Here is a 15,440-nt window from a genome sequence, read left to right on the forward strand (position 1 = left end):
TTATCACTCTCCACGACTCCCTGAGGTGCTAGCGAGGCGGGGGTCTGTATCTTCTCCCGGAGAGCCAGTGACAGGACAAGGGGAAAGGGCCCCAAGCTTGGACACTAGGCGCAATTTCTTCACAGAATGGCTGATCAAATACTGGAAGGGGCTGCCAAGGGAGATGGTGGAGCAGCCTGGCCCTGGGAGTGTTTAAGGGAAGGCCGGACATGGTCAAGGTGATACGGTGATGTTCCGGCCGAGGTTGGACTCGACGCTCTCAGAGGTCTTTTCCAAGCCCATCAGTGAAATACACAGGCCCGTTCTCCGCGGCCTTCGCACAAGCAGCAGCAGCAGCACACGGAGCCGCAGGGCCCAGGCCAGGCGCTGAGGCAGCACAGCCACATCTGGACCTTGTTCAGAGTCAGGTTTCCTGTCAGTGCTGGCTAAGACGAAGCCCACAAACCTGCCTCCAAACTTGGACCTACCTCAAACTACAAGTCCACAGTAAGAAAAAAACATTGATTCATCAGACAAAAAAATTAAGTACAGTAAAAATTAATTTATTAATTACAGTAATTAAAATTAATTACAGTAAAAAATTTAGAAGTTATATATTCTTTAAAAAAAAGGGGGGTGGTATACCATCTTCTCATATAAAGAGAGCCAACAAATAAGCAGACAGACAAGAAATGACATGAGCAAGAAGGCAGAACTCCATGCTGTTACATATCATCCATGATTTGTAGAAATGACACAGAAAACAGATCTCCCTGTTACCATCATACCTATGCTAAAAGCTTTTCCTCTTGTGGTTTCACACATTGTCTACGTTCCCTGAACATATTTCAGATATATAGATAAATATATCTGAAGCTTTTTCCAGAGATGCAGGGGAGAGTGCATGCACTGTTTCAGCAGAAGCAAGGTCCCTGTAGAGATACTTGCCAAAACCCATGCAAAGCCATGCTTGTATTACACACACACACATACAGACTAAAAAAAAAAAAAAAAAGAAAACCTAGACAGTTTTGATAACACCATATGTTTCTTTCTAGTCATTGCATCTCAGTCCAAAATAGAGTAGCTTACCCTTGGGAGACAGAGAGAGGAGGCTTCAGCATCTTCAGTTTATTCAGTACTTAAGTCTCTCAGTCAGCACCAGGGCCAGCCAGAGCCATCTGCTCCAGCAGGGTTTGCAAGGCATGCTGTACAAAGAACAAACACTTTCCCCAGGCCTGCCAGCTGGCACCTGAGTTTGGTGGATTGGTTGATGCCCCTATAATTGGCCAGGCTACTTAAGTTTTTACAAGCAATTTTATTATCTGTTCAGTCCTTGACCTCTAATATGCATCAGAAACACTTCATATTTCCCTTTCCACTTTCCCTTCCAATCATATTCTTAAGTAACCAGCAATCTGTATGCATGTATCCATCCTGGGTGGAAGCAACACACACCACACGCTCACCAGCACAAAATACAGATTCAGGGACTGCATACATTGAAATGTACAAGGCTGAAAGCAGCTAGATGAATCCAACCTATGTGGAGCACACATTCTGGTGGCTAAGCAGGTGCTTTCCTGTTGGCCTGTAAGAGGCCTGAAAGACATGACTGCATCCAGTTGTTTACCAGCATCCAACAGTAAAGCCATTTTAGTGCTGCTCCTTTTTTCCTCGATAGGATGAGAGTATTGCAGTGATTGTTGGTTACTGAGATTCCTCACTAATCCAGCAGCAGTGAGACAGAAAAGCCTGAAATACAGCTGCATCTTCAGTTTCCCTCTCTTAAGGAATGCAGAAGGGGCCTGAACAGAATGCATGTATAGTATGGCTCAGTTCCCCTTTTCCCAGCTCACCTCTCCCAGAGCCCCACCAGCACTTGGCTTTAGGTGATGGGTCAGATCAGAGTAATAAAGTATCTAAGCTTGAAATGGGAGAGGGACTGAAAGGCTACTTATGAACTACTTTTCAGTAATTCAGATACAACCATCTCTCCACAGCACAAGCATGAAATATCCAGTTCACAGCCATAGTATAAAATTCTGCAAAGTCAAATGCTCAGATAAATCCCTCCCATAGAGGGCATTTGGCTAGAACATGGAAGGGATCCAGAATTAAAAATTAGCTTGGAAAGATAGATCCCTGGGCTGCTTCAGTCCAACAGTGCTGAAAGAAGATCTGCATGATACACATATAATTTGCTCTTCCTTTCCTGCCTTATTACAGTTTTACCCACATCCTACAATTCTACTTTATGTTGTACCTGGCAGATGTGAAAGCAGACAAATTCCTCTTACCACATCACTGGGACACAGCTGCAGTCAGCACCAAAAAGATAGGGAATTTTTGAGCAAAACCAGGGAGCTGTATGCAAACCAAAGCATGTGACAGCTGAAGACAATCAAGCTGCTGAATTTCTTCTTTTGGTTTTTCTTTTATCCCTAATTTCTTTACTTATCCTTGCTACTATTTTCCTCATTTCAAAACTTCCTTCCCTCCTTCCAATTTGAGCTAATAGAACTGGAAACCTTGTTTCATTCCAAGAAGAGCACAGGAAGGCAGCTCTCATCTCACCCCTCCCCTGGCTACAGTGAAGGAAAGCAAACTCACTGAGAGTCTATAGTGGCAGTTACTGGGGACAGCACTGAGGTTCCTTTAAAAAATAAAATTAAAAAAAAAAAAAAAAAACAGAAAGGACACCTCTCCATCTGTTGTGCTGTGTATGCAGCACAACACCTGCATCCCCCTCTGCCATCAAAAGGAGAGGATTTATGAACCGCATTTGGAGTCACCCAAATCCTATGAGTCTAATGCATAGATGATATTTAGCATGTGCCTATATCCCTGAAAGGAGATATAGGCACATGCTAAATGTGCCTCCTCCACCTTCATTCAGTGCTGGTCAAGTCACAGTTGCTGTCACTACTGCAGCTTCACACATTGGGTTTGCCACCTTGCAGGAGAAAGGAACTGCAACTCTGTCACCTACTCTCCTACAGATGAAGGGGAGCTGACATGATCAGACAGAAGCTCTACCTGTACTACCTATACCTGAGGGATCACTTAACACAGATGTATCTGTCTGTTTTTCAAGCCATTCCCCCTCTTTCATCCCTGAAAACCAAGTATGTAATGATATTTAATTCTCTACCCTGAATGTTATCTTGCAGATTCCCATCTGTGTCACTCATGGACAACAGGAGCCTTAAATTGTCCCCCAAGGGTTGGGATATGCACAGAAAATTTCAAGGTCTGGAAGAGAGCCAAACCAGGAAGTCTCCTTAAGTTTGTAAGCCCTCAGGCAAAAAAAGGCTGGACATAGCTGCTGCAGATTCACATTGGTAGAAAGTGACTGTGGAGCAAGCAGAGTCCAGGTCCCAGGCTGTCTGCTCCCACTGCAGCCAGCTAAAATATGGCTGGTATTTGTGAGGGGTGTGCACTGATAATTGGAGACTCACTACTGTTCCAGAGTATGAAGTGAAATGCCTTTATACTGCTGCATAATGACCACATGTAAAAAGACACAGAACACAGCACTGCCACCAAGTCCTCCTCTAATTTGAGAGCTCAGTCATGTGATTTTTTAACACCATACCTGCACCCTGCATGGAAAAGGTTTAAGTACAGGTGGTTTGTGATACAGAAGGTCCCTTACCAGCCGTCTTGGGAATTTTCATGGTAAATACAGCACACACAACACCTTGTCTGTCCTCTTCAGAAAGCGAACAGAAAAAGGAAAGGCACTTTGAAGGCTGTATGTAAAATACATTCTTGAAGACAATTTCTCATCCCCCCATGGTTTAATGATTACTAAAGGGGGATGCTACACCTTCTGAAAGGTCAGTATAATTGTATCCAAAATGTCATGCCAAGTAGTAGTACATTCACCTGCTCCTGCTGTAATGAGCATTTTTCAAACATCTTATTTTCTTTACTTTTTAAGCATGTTTTCCAGTCAAGCCCTGGTAGACTGTATTGAGAGGTTTGGTAACAATGCTTATCAGGATTTAGCTCCTAAAGGACACATGTGCTTTCTTGATCAAATAGGATCTTCATGTTGGTGCAGGGCTCCCAAGACACACATCAATGTTTTTCCCAATGATGATACCTTTTCCTGAAGCCCCAAAGCACCAAAATTCCTCAAACTAAAAAAAAAGTTATAAAATGCTAGAAAGTCCCAGTGAAAATCATGGGAAAAGTCACCAGAGCTTCAGGAAGGATGAAGAGGATGAAATCATTTGGGTCCCACTTATAAATAATTTAACGCAGCCCAAAAAAAAATCTGTACAGACATATATAAACAAAAAAAAAATCTCATATTCCACAGATGTTGAGAGATTCAGCGACCTCTTGGGGGCACAGGTGGAGGATAAAAGCCTTCACAGCTTACAGGCCTATAAAAAGACAGATAATGAAAATGTATGAAAAAGTAGTAGAAAATAGAGTTCTGGAACAAAACATTGCATGCAATAACATATGTAAGCATACTGTACAATCAGTAGTCATACAAGAAGAAAACCAGGCTCATTGAGCAACAGAGCAGATGCTAAGCTGCAAGAACATTGTTCCTGTCCAAGCTATTTCTTCTGTTCTTCAGCTGCAGTAATTCTACTATTACTGGAAAGAGATTTTGATAGTTTGGTAGCTTTCTCCTGAAATAAAGATGCAATAGGAAAAGACCAAAAGATTCAAAACCTTTTTTCAAACTAACTGCAGATAAATTCCAGCTATTTCCTTACTAAAGCCAACCTACAACACAGACCTTGCTGCACCCACACAGTGGCAATTACTGCTTTAAGAGTTGGAGAATTTTGTTAGTATCTGTACAGAGAGAACTTTTTGAGGAATAGGCTTCATAGAGTTGCACTGGTTGGACTAAAGGAATGTTTAACAAGTTATTTAAGTTTATGATCAAACCTCCTCAACACCTTTTATAAAACTAGTGCAGTTCTTTCTTTGAGGCCAGTAACACATGTAAACATATATTCTCTGGAGAGATCTGAACTTTGTGAAAAGAAAAAAAGTCCAGGAGAATGCCAAAAAGAACTTCTCCCTGCACTACACTTTGCATGTTCCAAGAGGGTATTTTCAGGAGGGTCAGGTACTAAATCTCTGCCAAGGGCAGGATGTAACTCCCCCTCAATCAGTATTACTACGGCAAGCATTGTGTGCTTCTCTAGTGCTGCCCCTCGCTGTGCATGAACCACAGGGACAGCACTGCAACAGCCTTGTTACCAACTAGGAAACATATTCCTCCACATACAGATGAGAAACAATGACCTTACAATTCCTAACAGTGTGTGCTGACAGATAGCAGTCTGGTAGACTTTGTTCAAAAACACACTCACTTTTTGCCTTTGCTAACTGCCTTGCTTTCTGTCCAAGGCTTCCATAAGAATTAACTGAAAGTACACATTTTGAGCTGCATTTTAGTTTTACCTGCTTGCACCTCGAGGAGGCACTCTGGGAGGCCTTTCTGGGAAAGGAAGCCTCTCTACTTGGTGAGGAACTGGGCTGCGGCTCCTTGCTGTTTCTGGGACTTCACTGTCCTACAAAATGAAGAAAAGTGTTTACAGAAGAGCAGAATCTGGTTCTTGGTAACCTCACAAAAGTAGCTACATTTTCGCATTTCTCTAAATGCGATGCCAGCTCTGAGCTCTTTCTTCTGCATGAAAACAAAGGCATGTACTTAAGGACAGCAGAGCAGTACATAGCAGAGGTGAGAGCTTACCTCGCTGTCCCCTTCCATCCCACTGCTGACACTCAATATACTCCGAGTGCTGGAGCGGTTACTTGCACTACCTGGAGGGAGCAAGAGAAAAAACTGATTAATAAACCCTGGGCATTTAATTGCAAATTCCTAACTCCAGGCTCTTTCTAACTTCATGCTTAATTCTTGCAAATATAATTAATGCTTGTTTAGATTAATTTATTTTCACTGGTTTTTTATATATTTGGGATCCAAATAACAGCATTTCATACAACACAAACAGGACCAAGCCATTCAATTATGCTTTCTTTTTAGAAGATTTCTTCCTTATCTTTCTTTATCCAGTCTTCTGGTCAAATACTCACAACCACAGTCTATTCTTTATATCCATCATATCATATAATATGAAAAGATCTAATGCTAATATCATCTGGAAAGTCAGGCAAATATTTTCACAAGGGTTACACACCCAACACTTACGTACATTTAAATTATCAGCCCCCATATCTTTAACAACTGCATGAAGATAGATGGCTCTCAGCACTGTCACATATTCATTCCTGGAGTGACTGCTTAAGAAGTTATTGTTCCAAATAAATAACCGTTTACTACCCCCTCTTACAACAATCCTCAATCATCACAGGAATGTCTCCTAGTCTATTTACAAGCTAAAAACAAGTTTGTTTAAACAACTTTCAGCACCCATCTATGCAAACCCATTAAACTGTCATGAACTCAGAGTAGGGACTGTTTTTTCAATCAGTCATGTCAATTCCAAAGATGACAGCAACTTGCAAACATAGCCTACACTGCTGTGGCTGGTTTCAGTAATATATAGACAACATTCTATAGAGCTGTGAAATACAGGGACACTAATATTCAGAAACCTGTACACTGAAATGGTGGCTAGAGAGGTTTTCTCCTAAGATGCAGTTCCTCCCTGATAGCTTTGGTAAGTCTCATCAGCTGGCACAAACAGCAGCACTTACAAGTGCTAAATCCTGTGCTAGGGTCCATTCTCAGCATCATCCCATGAGAGAGTGCCAGGCTGCATACAGTGAGCTCTGCAGACTTTTAACACTTCTCTCATGTGCTTGTAGGCAAGTCAATGGCTCAGCCAGCTGCCTCTGGCACCTATCCTGCATGTAAGCCAGCTGCATCTTGCCAAGAGTCACAAAGGTGGTAACCTTACAGGAAGTCAGGTTTCCTTTCAAAGGATTCAACTGATCCTAAATGATTTCTGCAAGAATTGCTCAGTCTGCAGTAACAGTAAGAACACAGGGATTTAATCTGTACAAATTAAATGTAATGAAAAGCAAAGATAATAAAAAATGTATAGACTGCCCAACCACTTAAGAGGTCCCACAGTTACCAATGAAAAATGCTGTTCTTTATGTAAGACAATTGAAGAAGCAACATATAGACACTGGCTTCCAGCCCTTCAGGCCAGAAGAGCACACAGCCTGCTGGCAGTCACAGCATGGGAGCATCCTTTCCAATAAGGCAGCAACTGCCATCTACTTTTAAGAACTGAAAACAGGTGGCATGCCTTCCCTGAGAAGGGCTCAAGAGAATATTTTGCTCAGCTTTCAGGTCTCCTCCTGCAGAGATGCAGACAAAAGATGCCCAAACCATTTGATGCAACCCTGGAATTGCTTTTACAGTTTTGAGAACAGCTGGCCTGAGGCATGCAAGGTTTGGGGTGGCATTGTGAGCGCTGGGATTCAGGAACAGAAGTCCTGTCCCCTGGGTTGACTTCAGGGTAAGGTTTGGGAATTATGTTCCATCCAGCATTCCTGTCAGGATGGTGATCCTCAGAGGTTCCTTACTTGTTGTGCTGGATGTGCTTTCTGTTTTCCAGTCTCCTCGTTTTAACTCCCTTTTTGGTGGAAAAAGGTTTCTCCTGGGGGTGTATTCATATATTCCACATTCTGGTTTCCCCAAAGTATTACGAGAATGTCGAATGGGTACTGTAATTTCCAAACCTGGAAGGGAAAATGAATAGCTCAGAAAGGTCTATGTGATTATAGCCTCCAAGAGACAGTTTTGCACTTAAGGACAATCAGAACTGTGCATGAATAAATCAAGATGCACTCCACAGATGGGGGCATCCTTTTTTTGGCTGTGAAAGTGAGGAGCAAAGCAGTTTCTCTAAGTTTTTGACAACTGGCACATGAATGTGCATATTAAAATATCACAGAACCACAATACACATGGACACACATCTGCCTGAAGAGCTTGTTAATATGGTTAGCTGCTTCATTACCAGAGAATATCAGAATCAAAGACTGTTACCTGCACTTTTGTCTTTTTTTTGCTTCTCCATTTGCCTCCTGGTTATGCTGTCTCGTAGACGTTTCAGATTTTCCTAAAAACATCACAAGATATTCTTTTCATGGCTTTGGATAAAGAAAGATGAACAGCTTTCTGACAAAACCAGTATTATATTTCAGCTAACTTTGCTAAAGTTTATATATATATTTAAAGTACTTATATTTTGGCTAACTTGCTTTGCAGTCAAGCTGTAACAAAGCTTCCTAGACCTGTCTGAAGTTCAAACCATGTCAACAGGTTTTAATCTATTCCTTTCAGAAACCCATGTGTGCCTTTCAGAAGCCAAGTTTTTTTTCTGATGTTCATTATGTATGTTAAGTTCACATATGGGCAGTTGCACATAAGCAGCAAATTGCGTTTAGAACTCCCTGTATTTTCTGTTTGCACTGTGACACTGGCACAGAAACAAAACCCACAACAAAGCAGCTGCACTGTTCTTTCTGTACTAATGAACACATTATTCTGACTGCAGGGACAGAAAGGGCTGCCATGCATCCCACAGTGTAAGGTACAACTCAGAATTCAGGATATTCCCAATGAAGAAATGTAACTGGGAGCAAAGACTCCTCACCATTGTGTGGCAGCATATTACACCTTACAGTACAATAAGGTAGGGAGAAAAAAAGACAACTATTTTCAGCAGGGAAATATGTACAGATCTGAGAGGAGGAAACCCCTGAAAAGCAGAGGAAGCAACTGCTGTACCATGAAGCAAAATTCAGAGCAGAGACTTTGAAAGCTGCTCATGGCATGGGGCACAGAGCATGCCACTTCATCTCTTTAACATCAATTTACTTAAGTAGCACTGTGTTCTTCTCTGATAGAAGGACTCCTCTGTTTCTGGGTAAGAGAGGACCTTTCCAAGTGAGAATCAGGAGGAGAAAAGCTTTGCCTTTGCTGACAACTTCCAAAATCATGTCACCCACTGGAGACTAGACTGCCACAGCATGAACAAAAGGCTCCAAAAGAAGCAGGCACTGGTTTTAAAGAGGGAGCCAAACTCTAACTTGAGAATGAAAATTTTGAACTGTAACTGATAGTTCCACCAGTCATTATGTCACCGCTGGCATCTGACTCCCTCTCTCTGTTACGGCACCCAAACACTCTGCTTTTACTTATGACCATTGCTAGACCTTTCCCAGCTGCAAAGAACACTCCAGTAGCCATCAACAAACAGCTGGAGAATTCAGATCATCTACCAACTAGGGCTTTACAGCCAATACATCATCTGGGACACAGCATCTTCACTGATCTGAAATGGATGAGAACCAACAAGTTAAATGTTCATCACAGAAGTTCCCTGCCAGCAGGCAGGTGCTAGGTGACCTCTAGAAAGGTGATTTAGCCAACTGGACTTGATCCAGTTCCTTGTATACAGATCTTCAAAAACTGACAGCATTACTGCAAGAAAAACAGATCTGTAAAACTGCTTGCTGCTTACTGGGAACAGCTTCCCCATGCCAGGGGAGAACTCTGCTAGCTGGGGGACTACGTTAGCAGTCTTCCTGCTCCAACCAGGAAAAAGATGTACCCATGCTGAGAAGCTTGTGATATATACCTAGAGAGACAGCTGTATTTCTTAAACAGTAGCATAAGTCTGTACCTGCTGGAACCGGAATGATTCGGATCTCTTTTTCTGGTTCAGTTGCCACTCCTTAAAATGAAGTACAGCTTCATCCACGGTGAGGATGCCCATTTTCACTTGCTCCTGTAATGTAATCAGCTGCCGCTGACCTGGGGTTTTCATTCCAGCAAATGGATCATATATACTTGATTGAGACAGGTCCCTTACAGGCCTGACTATTGTCTCTGAAGGGAGAACACCAGCAAAAATATTATTAAACTTGTGCACCTACCTTCCTCACTGAATACAAAGAGATCAAGTACCCTTCATCCTGCAGACATTAAAAAAAAAAAAAAAGGGGGAATAAAAAGTATTACAGACTAAGTGTGTCCTATGAAGCGTTTTCTTCTTAGGCTATCCTACTATTTGTCAGGTCTAAAAGCCCAGCTGAGAGGTAACATCATAGATAAATATATCCCAGGGATAAGTTCTGCTCTTCAAAACATAATTTAAGTAAAGAGCACAAAACACATTCCTTAAAGCACCCTGCTTCCTCAGCAGCAATTCACAGAACAGAGCTTTTACCTCAGCAGTCACAAAGCTAGACTCTGTCTAGGTAATCAGTGTAGTTTAAGCCCAGAAACTGAAAACTCATTCTACTGATGCTGGCATTTTCTAACTCATTTGTAACATAAAGAAGAGTTCCCAAGACATGAGATGTGCTCTCCTCACACTCTGCACTTATAAAAGTTCCCAGTGTCACAAATGGTCAAAAAGATTGGGTCATTCATAGAGGACTGTTATCCCCAGAGCTTTGCAAAACAGTCTATTCTGTCATATTTCACACAAATGAAGCTACCCTAACAGATCTGCTTTTGAATTACTGGAAGGATTTTCAGGGTGAACTTCTGCCTTACCTTTCTTAACCCTTCCTCTAGGGACATAAAGATTCTCAGGTCTTTGAGCCTTCTGTGCAAAAACTGCAAAAGAAACATTCTTTTGATACTGAAATGCATCTCACGAAGACAGAAATAGCAAGGAAGAATATGGTACATACACAATTCTGCATTGTGTTACAGCTTCCCATACCCTTCCAAGTCCATTGAAGAAAACAAAGATTTGTACGGCAGAATTCCCTTTCTATTGACCTCAAAGAATTTAGCTCGGACACCTCTAAGAGAAATCTGGACATGATTTCTCCATAGTCCTGTCACAGCAGGAAGAAGTCAGTGAAATTACTCTCTCAGATGTCATTGTGGTTCTTGTTAGAATGTTCATAATGTATGACCAAGATCTCCAAAGCTGCCTAATGAACTGGAGGAACAATCTTCTTCAATTTCAATAAAACCCCACCTCACAGGGAGGTATAAAATCATGTCCTATACAAATGCAGTTGAATCAATGATAGCATTACAGATCAGCAATGTCTCAATTTATTAGCTTGATTGTGTCCTTATAATATCAGGATCTTTCCTACTTAATGGATTTGTTTATACCATTTGGGGGTAATCTGTCATGCTTACTGCTTTTATGAATAGCAAGCTTAGGCCAAGATCTTGGGATATAACATCCCCACATTTTCAGAGTAGGCAAAAGATGAAAAAACAGATATGGAATTGGATCCCAAAGGTAACCTAACTCCAGAGTCAATCCAGGGATCCTGGCATTTATTTGGCAACTGGAGCACATGTCAATGCCATTCTACAGTTTACTGGACTACATTTCCACTGGTAACCAACTCACTTTTGGAGATGTACAGCTCATTGTCTGGCTGTGGAGAGCTAGATTCTGGTCTTGGAACAGGAACTGGAGGTCTGTTAGCCATTTCCTGTGGAAAAGGGTCTTGCTCCACTGAGTAGTACACGTCTTCACCATACTGCTCATGACCTCCCTCCTCAGAATCTGGCACATCCGTGCTACCACCTACAATGAAGCAGAGTTTCTAAGAATAACAAACTGGCCACTTGACTGAACACTGGTTCCCTCCAGATGCATTATGTACCACAATCTTACCAAGCTGGCCATTTTGCAGCCAAATCCAGTTTTGCAGTGCCTTAAAGGTACCAAAGACCTTCATGAAAGGACTTGATAAAATCATTAACATCTAGTAGCATGTAACTGCCACTATGCCTGTACCATCTGTTTTAAAGAAATAGTGAAAAATCTCCTAACTCTCTTTAAGAATTTGAGGAACAGTTAGTTTATTTAATTTCAGTTAATTAACATACTTTAATAGTGAACAAATCAAACAGACCAATGGTTTCCAAAAGCTATGTGTGATGGTCTACAAAGTACTATAGAGAATTAGTCCTTTGTCTGAAAAAAAGCAAACTGTGTGGGCTATCTTCTATCCTTAATAATTCACTAAGAACTCTCAGGTTCTGTTTAATTGCTTTAACCTTGCTACTGTCATCCTTCCCTTAAAACAGGTCTCACCTTCTAAAAACTTGCGGAGCATTGAGTCTTTTGTAGTTATAGAAACTTCATCTCCAGCAGCTGGAGTGTCTGGTTTGGATTGAAGCATCTCTACATCTGAGAAAAAAAAAAAAAAACAGAAAGATGAACCTGTTAATTATATCCTTCAATATATGTAACCATGTAATAAACTGGACCTTTATGGTGACAATCAAAAAAGCTGGGCAAATGACCAACATTTTCCTTGGAAAAAGACTTCTAAGTTGCTATGTTCAATCCACTCTGCACAAATTTTTCCAGTTGCTTGATGCTTACACTTGATGGTGACTAACAATGCTATTGAGGTCTGACAAGGCTTCAAGCAGGCATTGAGTTTTGGCTATTCTTAGGCATGTGTTGGCCAGGTGAAAGTTTTGACCTCTGGAAAGTGCCCCAGAGAGGAAACCATGTGGCTTGGAAAAACAAGACATTAAAGGCAATTTTCCCATGACACATAAGATAGTGATTGTTTTATTTACTGCAATAAAGTCAAAACAGTTGGCTGAGTTAATTACTTGGATGTGGAAAGTGTTTACAGGGTCAGATGATCATTCAGAATTGAGAAAGGACTGACAGCAAACAATGAGATACTTTGTTAATTCAGTGTTTTGACATAAAGAATTCTGATTTTAAAGAATAAAGTGAACCTCATAATAACACTAATACTAATCTTAAAGCTAAAATAAAATGTTAGGTAACAATGTTCCTAACGATATTAAAAACAAGGGTGATATAAATGGATTGCTGAGGTTTATTGATATAAGTGAATTTTTGAGGTATATCTCTTTCTATGTCATAGATCTACTACTATGTAAATTAGATAGTTTGGGTTACATGTGAGAATATGAAATACTTTTAACTGAGTCCCCTGTTACCCCGTTCCTACTGGAAAAACTGGCCGTGTTATCTAATCTTCCTTTGATCAGTCTCTGAAAAACTGTGGTGGAAGCACATCTTGATCACAATAAAGGGGCACACTGCCACAGTATGGCTACACCTAAAATAGCCCAGGTATTATCCTCTACACCACAGCCATATCTACACACATACAGGTAATTCCTAGAAAAAGTACTTCAAGAGAAGTTAGTTATGATTCCTTAGTGAGCCATCCTCAGAAACCTTCAAGTCAGTACAAGAGCTTAAATCCTTTATTTGTGATGGCAGCTCTAAACCAGCCAGCACTCAAATTAATTTCAGTGAAGTTGCCTGTGTGGTGGTATTCTAAATGATACTGAAACACTTTCACTTTGAGACAATCAATCTAAGTGCTGAGAACTGTGCCAATTTAAACTTATCTGTAATGACACAGGTAGATTTTAAGCACTGCTCAGACAAGCGGTTAATATTCTTCAGGCAAAGACTAACAGACTAGGTAAGGAAAACAGAATTTCAATAAAACACTCCTGAATGGAAGGCACTAGAGCTTTGTGTGCAGAAGCAACACACTAGAACTCCAGAAGACGCAGGAAAGAGGCTTTTCAGAGTCCAGTTGAAAAGTGCTAAATTACAGGGAGCTCAATTTGCCAGAAAATTCCATGCATAGTTTCTGGGAGATCTGGGCATTTCAAGCCTGGAAGAAGGGGAGTTTGGCTTAGTAGCGTTAAGCTTGTTTTTTAACCCTCCACAGGCTTTGTCAATCAACCCCATTCAGAGTTGCACTGATTATAGGCAGACCTACCAAGCATCTAGAAACTCTCTCCTTACTGCAAACAAGACCATCTTTGTTCCTTCCAAGTCCAACCTGATTTACTGCTTATCTCCATCTGAAGGCAGAATAACCCTGATTTTGGTAGCAAAACTATCCCTGCAGTGGCCAACAACACATAGCAGAAAAGAGTTCATGATTTCATAGAAAGAACCAACTGAGTCTTCTGGGCTTCATAAACAACAATAATGTGTTTTATAGTATCATTTAATCTAAAAGAGGAGAAAACAGTCCAGAACCCATATAGCCCATAGGCACAAGTGTTTCAAAAAGAAAGCTTTTCCCCTGAGGCAGCACACTTAAAAACTGCAGAAACACTAGAAGCCCGTAAGTACCTTAAGGAGGTATTAAAATATAAGAAGCTAAATTCTCTGCTCATTATGGGAATCATATAATAGATCAGTGGGATTAAGTCAGACCAAACAGACAGGTGAGTAAGAACAGCAAATTTACAATTGCTTAACAGAGGTACTTAATTCGGTATTTTCAATTGGCCTCACTGAATATTAATGCAATAGTGAAAAAGTTAAACAAATGCATATTTATCAGAATTAGCTCTTTATTTTTAGCAATAAACCAATCAGATTCGAATAATGATTTTTCACTTATAATCTTTTTGATACACATATTTCTAGATGTTCACTTTCTTTTGCTCTCAAGGTGTTGAGCTACAATCTCAGCTCTTGTTTTTCAGTTTCCCGGTTGTCAGTAAAATCACATCTGACATAGTGTTCTTTTCTGTCAGCATCAGAATGTTCCTAGGTACCAGTCCTCGGGAGGAAAAAGCAGGACATGGTAGAAAATTTAGTGTCATTTCTATATGTTAATTTATTTACTCAGGGTTCAGAGAGTCCTTGAAACACTGAAGAAACAGCTCTTGATCTTGTACACTATCAGTTAAGAAAAGGTGTAAAGCAATTTTGTCAGTCAGCTGATGATGGAACTGCAGCATAGTGAGAGCAGAAAAGTGTGGTGAGAGCAGAAAAGCTGTAACTGTATGTGAGAGCAATGGGTCTGAGCAATCTGACCTAAACATGTCTCTGCCCATTGCAGAGGGCTTGGACTAGGTGAGCATTAGAGGTACCTTCTAACCCAAACCTTGCCATGATTCTGTAACTCTATGAATATACATACAAAGATCTTCTGGGGCACCGGGGACAAATCCAGCCATGGATTCATAGAGCTCTTCATCGGAGCCTGGATTCAAGGAACATTTCATTAACAGATCAGTGGACAGATGAGCCATGGACTCATAAACAGACTCATCCTCCTCGCCTTGCATCAGCTCTTCCTTAATGTGACTCTTTAGCATATCTGCAGTTTCCTGGAGAGGAAGGAGGGGAAGAAAAAAAAATAAAGTCTCTCTTAAATAAAGAATTTAGAGAATAAAAGCAAGCAAAAGATCTCTCTTTGTCATCAGTGATAGAAAAAAACCTCAGAAGACAGCTCATTCCCAAAGATTAAGGCTTCTCAAGTGACTTAAATCCCCACTACAGCTGTCTGGGTCAAACTTTTGAGATCTATATTGTATTAATAGGTAACAAAGGTGAAACAAGGGCTGCTGACACATTCTGAGCAGCCATTATAGCCTCTCACTCCACCACTTTCATGTCCTACCCAATGTCTGCAAACTCCCAGAACATAAGCACAGCTTATTCTAAAAATACAAATGCTTGTCAAAGGCTATTTTG

The 15,440-nt window shown here is 40.9% G+C and overlaps 1 protein-coding gene across 1 annotated transcript in view; it reads right to left on the reverse strand.

The window, feature by feature from the left end:
• Positions 1-521: 521 nt before the first annotated feature.
• PIK3AP1 (phosphoinositide-3-kinase adaptor protein 1) overlaps positions 522-15,440 on the reverse strand; it is a 38,846-nt gene continuing 23,927 nt past the window's right edge. The window contains 10 exon segments of the mRNA XM_059851442.1: positions 522-4,376; positions 5,422-5,531; positions 5,714-5,784; positions 7,522-7,677; positions 7,988-8,060; positions 9,630-9,835; positions 10,508-10,570; positions 11,334-11,513; positions 12,027-12,122; positions 14,884-15,073. Of these exon segments, the coding sequence (XP_059707425.1) occupies positions 4,322-4,376; positions 5,422-5,531; positions 5,714-5,784; positions 7,522-7,677; positions 7,988-8,060; positions 9,630-9,835; positions 10,508-10,570; positions 11,334-11,513; positions 12,027-12,122; positions 14,884-15,073 (1,200 nt within the window). The 3' untranslated portion in view covers positions 522-4,321.

This window comes from Haemorhous mexicanus, chromosome 7 (genome assembly GCF_027477595.1).
Source record: "Haemorhous mexicanus isolate bHaeMex1 chromosome 7, bHaeMex1.pri, whole genome shotgun sequence".
In the NCBI taxonomy this organism is placed as follows: Eukaryota; Metazoa; Chordata; class Aves; order Passeriformes; family Fringillidae; genus Haemorhous; species Haemorhous mexicanus.